The sequence below is a fragment of the Clupea harengus genome, chromosome 20 (assembly GCF_900700415.2).
Source record: "Clupea harengus chromosome 20, Ch_v2.0.2, whole genome shotgun sequence".
NCBI classification, from domain to species: domain Eukaryota; kingdom Metazoa; phylum Chordata; class Actinopteri; order Clupeiformes; family Clupeidae; genus Clupea; species Clupea harengus.
Window position 1 is genome coordinate 20,015,122 of NC_045171.1, and position 15,744 is coordinate 20,030,865.

General features: G+C 45.6%; 1 protein-coding gene across 3 annotated transcripts in view; it reads left to right on the forward strand.

The window, feature by feature from the left end:
• Window positions 1–1,791: 1,791 nt before the first annotated feature.
• kctd12b (potassium channel tetramerisation domain containing 12b) overlaps window positions 1,792–15,744 on the forward strand; it is a 40,912-nt gene continuing 26,959 nt past the window's right edge. For 2 of the 3 annotated variants that reach the window (XM_031586982.2, XM_012833911.3), the window contains exon 1: window positions 1,803–3,603. In XM_031586982.2, the coding sequence (XP_031442842.1) occupies window positions 2,754–3,603 (850 nt within the window). In that variant the 5' untranslated portion in view covers window positions 1,803–2,753. Of the gene's footprint in view, window positions 3,604–15,744 lie in introns of all 3 variants that reach the window. The other variant, XM_031586981.2, reaches the window with a different exon arrangement.

Sequence of the window (15,744 nt, forward strand, 5' to 3'; positions counted from 1 at the left end):
TGGAGAACGCTGTTGAATTATGGAGAGTAGCTTTGTCCCGTATTCAGTTGTTTGCCATGCAGATATTTCCAGGCTTTACAGCTGTGATTCTTGACCTGGGATGTATGCCAGAGTATTACCCTCAAAGAGAAAAAAATACACTCTGGAACATGTCCAAGCTGATTCATCTGGGGCCAACCTTGTCCTTTGTTTTCCCCTCTGAACCTGGCTAAGAGGGACTCGGCCTGGACTGCCAACCAGCTGCACCTGTGGGACAACAGCCAGCATATCAGTGATGAGAGAAAGAGAGAGAGAGTGCGTGTGTACATGTGTGAAAGAGATAAAGAGAGAGAGGGAGAGAGAGAGGGTGCGTGTGTACGTGTGTGAAAGAGACAGGGAGAGAGAGAGAGAGAGAGAGAGAGAAAATGGCCATGGAGTACACAATGCATTCACTGCACTTTGGGGCATCCATTAAATACATAGATATAGTGTAATGACAGAGAAATGAGTAAACAAAGTGTCAGAAATATGTGATGCAATTGCTGGGGGGGCAGGGAGAAAGAGAGAGATGAGTGCTGGAGATTATGAGAGGCACTTTAAATCACAGACAGGACAGGCTGACAGGACAGACAAGTTGGGTCATAATTTCCACTTGGGTAGGAGTCAGTCTGTGCCCTGGTACTTGCCTGTCCCCTGGTGATGCAGCATCACCCTCCAAGCACTCACAGAGAGGACACAGACCTCTGGCAGCCAATCAACTGGCTCAGACACTGACCTGTGATGTGTGAGTGCCTCCTGTAAAAGTGTCTTAATTGTGTGTTCATTTTTCTCTTTTTTGGACCCTCACTAGTGACTTTTTGGACAGAAAGTCTTGTCTTGTGCATTACATTCTATGTACAAGAAGCACCTCTCAAAAATAAAAACGTCAAACGTTTGTGTCATTCATAGATATTTGTCCAGTGTGGTGATTAATTAGGCCTTTTGCTGTAGCTTAAATACTTAAAGTACCTTTGTGAGCATACATGATTGTGGTATGCATGGAGGGAGGCAAGACGTTACAAAAAAGTCCTCTCACTGCATGGAAAATATACAAACACGGTTTATTAAAAGGTATTGAAATGATTGAAAGATATGGACTTCCGTATTTGCTTTGCACTGCTTGTGTTCTGAAATTGTCTCAGGAAATGTCAGTCAACTAAACAGGACATTCTGATTTCTGCAGAACACTGCTAAAACTTGCTAAAACACAAATCCAGGGTCTGTATACATTTCTAATACTGGGACGTCTCTACGACAACATTTGTTTTCACATTTTTTGTCATGCACCTTATGATAATTTAAATGTAGTTTCTTGATATTTGATAATTTAACATTTTAGATATGCACCTACCGAAAATAATTCCAGCCCATCTTGACGGTTCACTGCCAACCAACTATCACAAGGTGTCACTATTGCCGAGTAAACCTACACGACCAAATTAAAATGTCTGAACAATCATTTTCATTTCATCATGCCAACAACGACACGATAGGCCTATAGGTTAGAATATTATTTGCATTTAAATAGCTTTAGTTATATGTTCTTCTCTTAAATCTCTTAAAAGTAGAGTAGACTAGGGTATTTCTCCTACAATTACACAATTTGAGCCTGGTGTTACGTGGTACAAGGGAATAACTGTTTCGATCATTATTATTATTATTTATTTTCTTTTTAAGGGGGGTGGCGGTGTATTTTGTGTGTCCCTGTTTAGAATATGTAGGGCAGCGTTGTTTGGGGCATGGGATTGGAAGTGAACATCAGCCCCATAGAGGGGATTGATATGAAGCGACGTCACTATCACGTAGGTGGAGTTTGCAAGAGGAGTATTACGAGCCGCATTGCTCGGAATGAGAGGAACGCAGAGGGTGCATCGCTGAAGGTTCGGCAGTCTCACGAAACGAGAGACTATCCCAACAATGGACGGTTGGGAGATGTTTATGTATGGTTTCATTAGCTGTAGCGAACTGGTGAAATTTGCAGTCATTGTCATGATCTTACAGTCATTGTGATGATTCCATGACTTCCAGTACGGATTACCACAATTCCAGTGATACGGAGCAGAGCCCTGGCAAGTTACCATCTGAACGACGTTTCTTTGCTTCGCTCAATGTGATAGTCAAAGGGCATATTCTACTTATTTGCTGATTAATTTGCTTTGAGTGTGTAATGCGTTAGGCAAAAATTGAGAGTGCACTGTGGTGAGCATTAGGGTTAGGCTGGCTTTGCATTAGGATATAACCCATCACAGTTTAGAAACTTCTCAGTGTAGTGTATTTTTTAAGCAACACATTCGAGCCTGCTTTGAACCATTTATGACGGATTGTTTTACATTTGCCCTCTATGAAGAAACCAAGATCCGCTGACCGAACCTAACTACAGTCGAGTTTGTGTTTGTTCCGTGCCACTGAGGACTGTAGCGTTCGAAAATCCGATCCTGGAGCAGCAGTGCCTGCTGCATTAAAGCACCTTTTATCGGATTGTACCCTAGGGCTTTCTCTCTCTCTTTCTCTCAAATGATAACACCCACCTATTTACACGGGGAAAATAACTTAAACCCTTAACTCTCTCCGGAAAACCTTCGTCCCCCCGCACTGCTGTGCATTTAAAGTTGTGCATTAGTCAAGTAGGGACCGAGATCTGAGACAGGGGCAGAGGTGGCCCTCGCTCTTTTGTCCAGGACTGTAAGGGTGATTTGTGGGGAGGAAACACTGGGACACACACCAAAGCCTCAGCCATGGCTCTGCCTGACAACTCCAGCGGCTTGCCCGGGGAGGAGGTGCCTTTCCCGGAGATCGTGGAGCTGAATGTCGGGGGCCAGGTGTACATCACACGCTACTCCACGCTCACCAGTGTGCCGGACTCGCTGCTGTGTCAGATGTTCAGCCAGAAGAGCACCAAGGGACTGGCGCGGGACACCAAAGGCCGCTTCTTCGTAGACCGCGACGGCTTCCTGTTCCGCTACATCCTGGACTACATGCGGGATCAGCAGCTGGTGCTGCCCGACCACTTTCCCGAGCGAGGCAGGCTGCAGCGGGAGGCCGAGTTCTTCAACCTGCCCGACCTCGTCAAGATCCTGGCGCCCAAGATTAGCAAACAGAACTCGCTGGGCGACGACGGTTGCCAGAGCGACCCTGAGGAATCCTCCCCCAGCACCGACGCTGTCCGCAACCTGGCGACGCTGGGCGCGGCAGCGGCCGCCTGCGCTAGCCTGGTGCCTGGCTCGGGTGACAGCAAGCGCTCGGGCTTCATCACCATCGGCTACCGCGGCTCGTACACGCTGGGCCGCGACAGCCAGACGGACGCCAAGTTCCGGCGCGTGGCGCGGATCATGGTGTGCGGCAAGACGTCGCTGGCCAAGGAGGTATTTGGGGAGACGCTAAACGAGAGCCGCGACCCCGACAGGCCGCCCGAGCGCTACACATCGCGCTACTACCTAAAGTTCACCTTCCTGGAGCAGGCCTTCGACAAGCTAGCCGACGCCGGCTTCCACATGGTGGCCTGCAACTCCACAGGGACCTGCGCCTTCGCCCACGAGCAGACCGACGACAAGATCTGGACCAGCTACACCGAATACGTGTTCTACCGTGAGTGAGACAAGACGCTTCACCCCCCCCCCCATCCAGCCCCCAGCCCCCTGCACTCCACATTCCACCTCCAACCACCCCCCCCCCCCCCCCCCCCCCCCCCCGTGACTCTCTTCCCCTCCAGCACCTACTTCCTCGACAACTCGCTCTCCTAGTCTTCTAGTCCTATGGCTGGAGGTCCTAGACGATTCAGCTCCCAACCTCCAAGTCCGACCCCCTCCGACCTCCTCCTCCTTCCCTGTAGCTTGCCTACTGAGTGTCCTCTGGTTCTGCCCACCTGATGCTTGACCTGCAGCTGGGAGATGTCTGCCTTCTTCCAGCCCTTTTCCCCCAGGCGTGACTCTGCCTACCTACTCCCTTCCTTTTGGCTCAGACAGAGAAACTGCATCCTGCAACCTTCACCTGTTTACTTGTTACATGGTTACTCTCCTGGCCTTTTTGTTGGAAGCACAAAATATGTGACAGTGAGCTTGTTTCTCTCTCTCTGTCTCTCTCTCTCTCTCTCTCTCTCTCTCTCTCTCTCTCTCTGCTAACGTTTGGTTTGGTTCAGAGTTCCTCTGTATTAACAGCTGTTTGTGTGTGTGTGTGTAAAAACAAACAAAAACAAGCATAGCAAATAAAAAAACTGGCAGTGGAGCCACGTGGAAAGGGCTTAGAGGAGTGAGCGTTGACTCCAGCAGCTGGGACTAGCCACACAACCCAGCCATTCTCATCCGACTACCAAATATTTGGGACACCTCATTGATGTTTTTTTTTTTCTTCTTTCTTTTCTCTTCTCGGAAAGTCGGCCATGCATCCCGACATGCACAAGAGGTGCTGTTCTCTGTCTCTCTATATCTCTCTTATTCTCTCTCTCTCTCTCTCTCTCTTATTCTCTCTCTCTGCCTGTCTCTCGCTTGTTTTAGTTTCAACGACAATCTTTAAAATGTGTCTGGGACCAAAGCTGTCAAGATGAGTAAATGCTTAAACCAATAGGAGAAGCAGACCTTTACAAACCACCCCAGACTCTTTGAAGTAGGTGGACCCATCTGTCAGATCTTAAAATGTGGCTAGTTGCTTCATGTAAATAAAGGACAGTCGTTGCTATGATACGGGGAACACAGATCTTACTGGGCGTGCTAAGCAAGAAAAAAGAGAATCTCACCCTCAATCTGAAGAGGCATCTCTACGCTCACTCACTCTCTCTCTCTCTCTTTCTCTTATAGAGACATTTTAACTGTATTAGTGGTTGCTCACATAGGTGTTTACCACAGTAAAATATTGTTTAAAGCGTGTGTGTGTGGTGTGTGTGTGTGTGTGTGTGTGTGTGTATGCGCGTGTGTCTGTGCATCCATGCATTTGTATGTGAGTGCGCACACTGTATATGTTTGCATGTAGGTGAGTGTGTGTGAGTGAGAGAATGTGTTTGTGAGTATGCGATCGGACAAACACACTGCATAGTGTGTGACACAAAAGAAAGAGAGAAGAGGGATCAAGATGTCTTGTTGGAAGCAGCCAAAGAAAGAGGCCCTTTGGTTACCTGCTGTTGCTGATGAACTGCTGGTATTGATTGTGCAATGAGGCGTTCACCACTCTAATCGCCCACATACAGAGCAGGAGATGTGAACTGTTCATTACACACACACACACACACACGCATACGTATACACATACACATAGGCATACGGACACACATACACAAGCACAAATACAGTTTCAAATATTCATTTTTTCCTGTTCCTCTCATCATGAATGTAACGGTTTGGTAGATCAAAGAGGAAGGATTTTTACTTGCTTTGTATTATCATTTTAATTATTTTGCTGTGAGCCATCATTCAGACCAGATGATGGTTGGCCTCAGAGCCTTTTTGTTGGCCAGAAGCCATTTTGAACCACCTTTTTTTTCACTCGTACATTGAGAGTGAAATGATATTCTGTTTAAAGATGTTTTACTTCTGCGTGTTGTGATAATAACTTTAGTGCAGTCTGTGAAGAAGAAGTTTCCAAAGTAACATTTTTTTTTCTCTGTTCCATTGTAGCAGCAGTGTGGCTGGTAGATTACTTTATTCATTTTAATTTTTAAATAAACTTTAAAAACTAATTTTGCAGTGAGGGAAGAGAATAATGTTTTCAGGTCATCCCCTCAGGACAAGAACAGCATCCTTTACCTCAGTAAAATTAACATATGACACATTAATGGCACAGTAGAACTAGCTCATATATACAGACACACACATTCACACAGTTCCAGGAATGTGTGTTCATTCATTATTTATTATTTTGACATCCAATAACAATAACAACATGTTTCACCCTTTGCCTGAGGTTATCGTCCTCATAAAGACTAAACAATTGCGTTACCACATTATGAGACACGCATAGCATCGCTCGTTATTGAAAGTGCCATTTATTGTAATTGCCAAAGCCTGGGGCTAGCATCAACATAGCATCTGTTCACAGTGGTATTTGTGTGCAGAGTACATTTTAGGGTCAGAGTCCCAAACATGAATAAAAAAAAATAACTTTTAATCAGTTAAAAATCAAAAGTTTTATTGTCATCTTTGAAGTGGTTCATACCACAGATTTTGTAAAAAAAATTCCACTATATTTGTATTCTTTCCATTCTTTTTGGTTTATTATTCTTTCTACCTATACATCAAGTGCTTTGTTGATTTATAAATAGAGAATATGTAATTAAGACTTGCGACTAGACTCATGATACAGTGGATAACCTCAACGGTCTGTGGCTGAACATTAACAACAGTTCTGTTTTTCTTATCATTGACCATTCAAAGATGAAGGAGGGTGATTTTCAGTTTTGCTTTCTCTCTGTTTGGGTCGTGGAGGATTTAAACATTTCAGTATTTGTTATTCAGAAATATGTTTATGTAAATCTTTCTGGCCAGTGTGAATGGGAACTATTAAAAATCTGTCACATGGTAATTCCTAATACTTTATCTCTTTGAGGTATGTAAATATGAGCAGTGTATGGTAGAAGTGGAGAGAGAGAGAGATGAAGAGCTGTATGATGGAAAGAGAAAAGGGAAAGGAGATATGGATATGGTGTGATAGAGAGAGGAAGAGCCTGTATGAAACGGTCGGTTGGAGTATTAAACCAGATTATCATGTTTATTTTTTCTTTCCTGCACATGGTCTTCTTCAGTAGGTTCTCTCTCTCTCTATCTCTCTCTCTCTCTCTTTTTCATGACCTCTCTCGCTTCTGACTCACCCTTTTCTCTCCTTCGCTCATTCGTTGGGCTCCCTCTCTGCACTCACTTCAAAGGCTGACCGTAGAAAGGGCCAGAATAGAAACAAGGACAAACATTTAACAGGCTCTGTCAAAGCTGATTACCAAGCACTTGTATCACTGCAACTAATCTCAGTAATTAGACTTGAGTTGTACCCTCCTATCCACACAGATAGATGTATGCGAAATCCGGAAAACGACACACAGACACACACAACAAATCAAATTGAGTTCCCTTGCTCCTTCGGACAACAGACAACCCTGCCCTTGTTTTCTATGTTGATCAAAGGGTTTGGCCCATTGGGAAAAGGGTACTCATGAAAGTGTGTGTGTGCGGTTTCCAGGTGCTGGATGGAGTGTTCCAAAACCTCTTAAAGCCGCTGTCAGAAAGATAAACACAACGCCTCCATTGATTATCACCTTGTTAGGAACAACAGAACGAGTTTTGGTATTTGGAGTGTCACCACAAACAAGGCACAGAAAGAGCTAGAAAGAAAACAGAAAGTTGTTTTGAAATGTAAAAAGATGGTAGAACTGATCATTGGCTTGTCATTTGAACAGTAGCTAATATTTTAATGCTACAATTAAGCCAATAGACTTTACATTGCACAGCAAGCAGACTTGGCCAAAGCTGTAAATAAAGTATGTAATGATCGACTCCATTATTTCATCAAGGCTACTTTAAAAGCAGTTTAAAAGCAGTTGCCAACGGATCCATATTTATTTGCGATCAATATTCGTCTTGTTTAGTTACGGTTTTCCATGGTGCAAGCTGGCCACAGCAGGTGTATGTCCAGTGACAGGAAGTGAGGCCAGGTCTATAAATCATCCCCTAGCCGCTTAATGTACTGAAACTCACTAGTCAGCAAACTCACTGCATCTAAGGACAGCAGTTTGGCCTCAAAATAATGGTGGCTTCGAAAACAGAATGACGGGCATTAGATCATCATACTTAAAACTTGCTTTTCTTTACTTTAATCTGCAGTCAAAACCTAAATTCAAAGAGAATACTTGTTGGATGTACTGTATATTCTAGTTGGTCAACTGTTCATAAAAGTGTTATTACAAAAATGTATAACCATGGCATTCTGTGTTTATTAGTGTGCCACTTTCATGCATATTTAAGCATGTTAGCATATGTTTAGAAGTTTCGTGCGATCAAAAGTATACCCGCAATATATTTTTAATCTTGTTTATGTGGAATCCTCCATTCGACCCACTTTAGAAGGGGGAAAGAAGCAAATGGCTGTTGCGTGATTGAAGTGTTCAGCCTTTGGCTGACCTGGGCTCACGACTAACGGCTCACCGATCACGGCTCACGGCTCACGGCTCACGGCTCATTTATCTATGGCTCCAGCAAACACCGGGTCTTCTCATGTGCCAAAGGGCTACACCAGTGCCACTGTGTCACCTACACAGAAGATACCCAGAGGTTTAACCGGTTATACTTAAAGAAATACACATGTATGGGGGGCAATAAGAGGTGAACCATTCTCTAGTGGGTTTGAGGGTCTTAGAAGAAATATTTTAAGAAAGAAAAAAACACCTCAAAGCAGATTGGGAACAGGGGAATATGTGGATAATATTTAATATGTGAATAAATATGCAAGTGAAACTATGTTTAAAAATAAAAATAATCTATCACATTTGTCAGACTGCCTAGCACTGAGCTGGCATAGTTCCTAATAGAAGTGAGAGATTCCTAAGGTCAGATCGCTGTTCTTTAACAATTCTGAAATATGTATTCTAAATGTAGAACATTACTATAAAAGTGTCTTAACACCTGTCTATCAGGCTAAGGATATATCACTGTATCATAGGACACAGTACAGTATCATCTTTTTTTGTGTGCAGAAAATACAGATATATTTGAGTGTGCACCTCAACGGTGATTAATGAGAAAATATCGACCCCTGTGTAGTGACCATGCTGTTCTGTGTTTAGGCTCTGAGTTTAGCTTGCGTGACTTCAGTCATTATGGGAAAAACAAACACCCTAGGCTCAACAGAAGACTGAGCCTCTTTAGAAGCAGGTTTCCTGTGAAAAGCTTTTTAGTTAGGAAGTAAGCACTAATGTGCACTGCACAGCTCTATCTTCTCACGATCCACTGTTGGCCACACACACCTCTGCTGACAGAAGTTATGCAATGCAGTCAGACTGCCCACACATCCACCCACTGCACACACATATACACACACACACACACACACACACACACACACACGCAAACACTGGCCGACACACACATGCATGCAAAGCTGGGGTGTTGAGGTGAATGCAATCAACAGGTCAAGAGTGTTTCTGCTTTCTGGTGATGTTGAGATGATCCTGTAAAGGAGATTTGTAGAGACAGGTGCCTCTGAGCAGAATCACTCACATACCAACAAAAACATACAGTACACTGGCACACACAACACAGCACACAACTGCACCCACACACACACACACACACACACACACACACACACACACACACACACACACACACACACACACACACACACAGATCTACAGGCATCCAGACATCACACACTCACAGTGTTCACGCATTTGCCTATTCACTCCTTTAGAGTGCTGTGTAAGTGTGTGTTACTGGAGGGAGTGCCCTGCCTGTGCGACTGCTGTGTACGTGTGTGTTACTGTAGTGCCCTGCCTGTGTACGTGTGTGTTACTGGAGTGCCCTGCCTGTGTAAGTGTGTGGTACTGTAGTGCCCTGCCTGTGCGAGTGCTGTGTGTTAGTGGGTCCTCAAGTCCTCACCCCTGTTACTGTCCCTGTCACGGGTCAGTCAATATTTAGCCAAAGAGCTCAGGGAGATAAAACCACAGCTCTCTAATCACCACTGGGTTGGAGAGAGGAGGGAAGGGGGGGAGAGAGAGAAGGAGAGAGGGAGGGGGAGAGAGAGGGAGAGAGACAGAGGGATCATCACAGGACATGATCTAGTGGGAGAGAAGAAAGGAGAGAGATTACAGTACAATAGAGGAATGAAAGAGAGAGAATGTAACAGGGCAGATTCAAGACAGGAAGTGAACACCGCACGCACCTGACCTTAGCCTACGGTATTCATATCTCTATCTCCTTCGAATTCATGTGAAAGAAACAGTATGACAGAATACTCTCTCACACACACACACACACACACACACACACACACACACTTGTCCTCTCACAGAGAAAATCCATTACAGGGAGCAGCACACAGTGAAATGTGTTGCCTTGGTATGATTGATTCACAGTGAGAATAATGCTATGTGGACATAACAGAGGAAAAGCAATTATCTCGCAGACTAAGGCAGGCACTGGGAGGCCTGTGGGTGAGAGTGGACTCTGTGTGAGTCTGTGTGTGTGTGTGTGTGTGTGTGTGTGTGTGTGTCCTCCTTGTCAGGTAGTTTTCAGTATCACCTGCCTCAGGTGGAGAGAGGGGAAGGGGGGGGGGGGGGGGGGGACACACTGGTTGAATAATAAGATTGCTGAAGTCTTAGAGAACAACAGGGCTGTTTAAAATAACTCCATAGAATTACAAAGTCTGAATGTCATAAGGGATTTTTGTCTGCTCAGAGAGAAAAAAAGGTGATGAGTTTGTTGTGAAAATGTCATGGGAGAAAACAAGCAGCTCCCCTCTCCCTCTGCTCCACACTACACACACTACACACACACACACACACACAGCTGAAGACACACTCGCTCACTCATACACACACACACATACACACACAGCTGAAGACACACTCGCTCACTCATACACACACACACACACACACACACAGACACACACACACACACAAACATACACACACAGCTGAAGACACACACACTCGCTCACTCACACAAACACACACAGCTGAAGACGCACTCACTCACTCATACACACACACACACACACACACACACACACACACACAGCTGAAGACGCTCTCACTCACTCATACACACACACACATGCACACACAGCTGGAGACACACTCACTCGCTCATACACACACACAGACACACACACATCAACAAACACAGCCACACACAAATGTAGACAGCAACACAAACAAACACAGAGACACAAGCACACCTACAGCATCTCATAGCATTGCCTTTTTTAATTAAATGGCGTACACATATCAAATATATTGCAATGAAGTTAAAGAAAACTAGTCACGAGTCTTTAGCTGCAGCAGTGCCTAGCAGCGGGGGAGTGTGGGCCTTCCAACCGCATGTTGGACACGGTTATTTTTGGTCAGGCAGGAAAAAGGGGCAGCTGTGCTCCGCCATGCTACGCTTCTCGGCTGGACACACAGTTGGCCCCCATCTCAGCGCCGTCTCCAAGGGATACGCAGAACACACCATGGCTGTCAGGAGCACACACTGACTTGATTACACAGAGGGCTGAGGTAAAAAGGTTAGGGAAAGAGAGATTGAGAAAGAGATTACGTGGGGAAGAGGAAAGGGTGACAATATCTTGCAGGGCATTCAACCAATGAACTTTTGCTTACTGCATTCTCTTTCGTCCTCTCTCCCTCTCTTTCGTCCTCTCTCCCTCTCTCCCTCTCTCTCTTCACACTCTCAGCAGTAAACACACCGGCCAATAACAGACCACATGTGTCTCCTTGGCCCCTCTCTCGCACAGATGCTCCAGAATGCTGGCATCAGTGAAAAAGAGCGCAAGAGTCAAAGGAACGAGAGAGCGAGAGATAGAGAGGGAACGACGACGCAGATAGAGAGCCAAAAAAGGAGTGTGAGAGTGAGAAAGAGGGGAGAGAGAGAAAGAGAGAGTATGTGTGAGTGTGTGAGATAGAAAGATCACAAGAGAGATAGAGAGACATACAGAGAGAAAGCAAGAGAGGGGGGTGGAATGAGAGAATGACAGGGAGAGAGCGATAGGGACACTGTGTGTGTGTGAGAGAGAGAAAGAGGCAGTGTGAGAGAGATAAAGGTGAGGGGAAAGAGTGTGTGTGAGAGAGATAGACAGGGAGATGGAGATATAGACACTGTGTGAGTGTGAGTGTGTCAAAGAGAGAGATAGGAAGAGAGAGAATGACAGAGAGAGAGAGGGAGAGAGAGAATGACAGAGAGAGAGAGAGGGGGAGAGAGAATGACAGAGAGAGAGAGAGGGAGAGGGAGACCTTGTCTGGGCATCTGTTCTGCTTCACTCGGCCGGGCTAAAGGACTGCAGAGCACAGTGACAAAGCTGCCAGAGTGGAGTGGAGTGGAGTGCGTGGCGGCATTAATGTAATTTCAGCTCCATAAAGGCAGCAGAGCTGAAATTACACGGCTACCATTAGCTCTCCGATTAAAGTCCACACTGACATCCCCCCCCCCCCCCCACACACACACACACAGCGGCGCCGGGCCTCACCTGGCCTGGAACCGGGCTGGATCGGGGGGGACCCGCAGCGAAACTATTCTGGAACCGGGCCAAGTCTGTTTCAGAGTCAGGCGTTATCTAGAATCTGAGGGCACAAGTGAGATGGAGTGTGGAGTCACTCCACGGTAACGGGAGAGGACACGGAAGAGAGCATAGGGGAGGAAAGACAAAAAAATTACGTTGGCAAAGGGAAAGAGAGAGAGAGAGAGAGAGAGAGAGAGAGAGAGAGAGAGGAGCAGATGATGAGAAATGAATGTGAAGAAGAGATGTGGAACGAAAATGGTTACAGGCTGAAAAAATGGAAGCAGGAGCCAGAAATAGAGAGAGAAGAGGGTGAACAGAGGACTGCAGCAGAAGACTGGAAATGAACATGAAAAAATGGGAAGAGAAAGAACGGAAACAGGAGGAGAGAGGGAGGAAAAGAAAGAGGGAGGAAGAGAAAGAGAGAGAGGGAGGGAGAGTTGAAAATGGATAATATCCTGGTAAGAAGGTCTATTAATGTTGTGTTCACCAGATCCCGCTTATTTAGGAAACGACCTGTAAGGAGAAAATTGGCGTGTGGCGTTCCAGTTTATGGCTTTCATCCTGATTCATGTCTCTATTTATGGACTCAGATGTGCTGTGGCTGTGTGTTACTGTTTGCAAATCCATTTTTCATTTCCCCTGCTGCTTTGCGTGCCACGGACCGTTCAGCATCTGCTCCAGTTCATCTGAAGGTTTCCCGTGAACTATGAGTGCTTCGACATTGATAACCTCGGTAGTATGCATGCAAATGAGTCAAGTATGCAAACAAAGTAGTGATGATTCAAGTATGCAAACAAAGTAGTGATGATTCAAGTATGCAAACAAAGGAGTGATGCGTCTAGTATGCCAGCAGGGTAGTAATGAGTCTAGTATGCCAGCAGGGTGGTGATGAGTCTAGTATGCCAGCAGGGTGGTGATGAGTATAGTATGCCAGCAGGGTGGTGATGAGTCTAGTATGCCAGCAGGGTGGTGATATAGGGGTATAGTGATATATGAGTATAGGGGCTCACAGCTGGTTGATGATTGTCCCAGTTGTACTGTTCATGAAATACAGCCTGTGTTTTACACCTCAGTCATGTGACATTCCCCAAGTGTCACTTTGACACCAGTATAAAAAATTCACATACAAAATTCTACTGGCCTATTCTTTCATGACATCATTTCTGGGCTCATATTTCGTGTATTTAAAACACAACTGCCCTGCTCTCAGTCTTCTGTGCCATTTCACCCAGCGCCGTATGCTCACGGCTGACACATGCCATCGCTTGGGGCCCCCACACCGTATGGGAGGAGAGAGAGCCATGCACAGAATTTGCCATGCCTGCGAGGCAGGTGACACATGGGTGACGGCCATGGAGCTGTTAGCTCGCTCGCCCGTTCGTCCGTTCGCTCGCTCAGTTGTTCGTTTGTGGTGTTAGCTGCTCCACTGTACCCTGACGAATGCACCGTGACACACATGAGGATGATAGAGAGAGAGAGAGAGAGAGAGAGAGAGACAGAGAGACAGAGAGACAGAGAGAGAGTGGAGAGAGAGAGACAGTAACAGAGATAGAGAGAGGGAGAGAGAGAGTTACTTCCACCATCTGGAGTACAGTAAGGTCTAATCTCCCCTCTAATTGTCAGTAATCTGTCCTCGCCGGCACTGACCCCAGGGACTTACAGCCAGGGACTCAGCTGAACACTGCAGGCTGGAGCCGCAGAGAAGCTTGGGGGGGGGGCAGACAGACAGGCAGACAGACAGACAGACAGACAGACAGACAGACAGACAGACAGACAGACAGACAGACAAACAGACACAGACATATAGACAGACAGATGGAAAGATGGACGGGGGTGGGGTGGGGTGGGGTGGTTGACAAAAACAGAGCTTAGCACTGGTGACTAAACTGGGGTTAGCAGAGAAGTGACCTTGGACCTACAGACAGCCTCATACAGAAATGTTAGATAGCAGACGGTTAGCAGGCATACAGAGAGACGAACAGGAATAGATACACAGGCAAAGGAACGCAGATCGGTGTCGTGGAGACATTGACAAGAAGAAGGGTACAGGCAGGGAGAGAAAGATTTATCAGACAAGCAGACAAGTAAACACGACTCACTGAGTAAACATTGTTGTTGTTTTCCTTTCATTGTTTTCACACAACAAAAGGGAAACAGAACTGATCCAGGGGGATGCGCAGGCTCTCCCTCCACTGCCAGAGATAAACAGGAAGGTGTACAAATATGGACAAAGCAATCAAGGATACAGATATGTGGAGAAACATAGAGACTCTTAGATAGAGAGGGATACAAATATGGACAAAGGAATCAAGGATACAGATATGTGGAGAAAAAGAGATAGAGAGGAGAGGAGGATATAGACGGCAGGTAAGTAGACGACCAGGAGGAATGAAGAAGAATACAAATAATGAAGAGTGCCAGTATCAATCAGTACCTCATATCCTCTTCAATGCTTATTATTCATATTTCTCTCTCTTACACACACACATAAACACACAAACAAAGACACACACGCATACACAAACACACACACACACACACACACACACACACACACACACACACACACACACATGCTGAAGATGAAATGAAGACAGACATGTAATTCCTTGGAAATCCGTCCCACTGGAAGCAGCAGGCAGTGTAGTTTGCAGAGAGAGGAGGAGGAAGCTCAGGGACCAAACACACACTACTGAATCAAAAGGCAAATATTGTCAAAGTGGATATAATTAGACCCACACTGATGCACTGCTGCAGGAGACTCCAAACACACACACACACACACACGCACACAAACAGACACACACACATACACTCACAAGCAAAGTCGCTCACACATTTATAAACACATCACACATACATACCTACACACCACACATATAAATACACACACACACACACACACACACACACACACACACACACACACAATTATATAGTGAATCAAAGCAGATGTAGAACAGATGGACCCAGAGGAAACAGTTGAAATATTAATATATTCCGTCTACTATGTAATACAACAAATTAATCTAAGTATATCTTTTTTTGTGTTTTTTTTAGTTAAGATAGTCCTCAATAAAATGTGGATGGGAGGGTTTTACAACATTATGTCTGGAGTTTGGGGGAGAGTTGCAGTGTGTGTGAGTTGGACCGGAAGATGTAGTCAGGATTTCTGGAGTTGTTGCTCAGAGAATGGCCTACCTGACTGTAGGAAAGTGTTGGCATTTATACCATTCAATCAGATAGAATACAGGGGGGTGGGGTTGTAAGACCACACCCTATAGGTCAGGGGTCTCAAACCCAGCCCCTGGGCCAAATCCGGCCCGACAAGCAATTTTATCCGGCCCGCCGGCTCCTCAGAATTTTTCAGAAAGTTCCATTCAACGTTTACCGCTGCCACTGGCAACGGGTTTTGTGCTTCTTATTCACGTCTTTCATATCATTCCGCAAGTAGTTCAGTCATTTAACGCAGGGGTTTTCAACCGGGGGTCCATGGCCCCCTGGTGGTCCGCGACGGCATTGCAGGGGGTCCGCGAC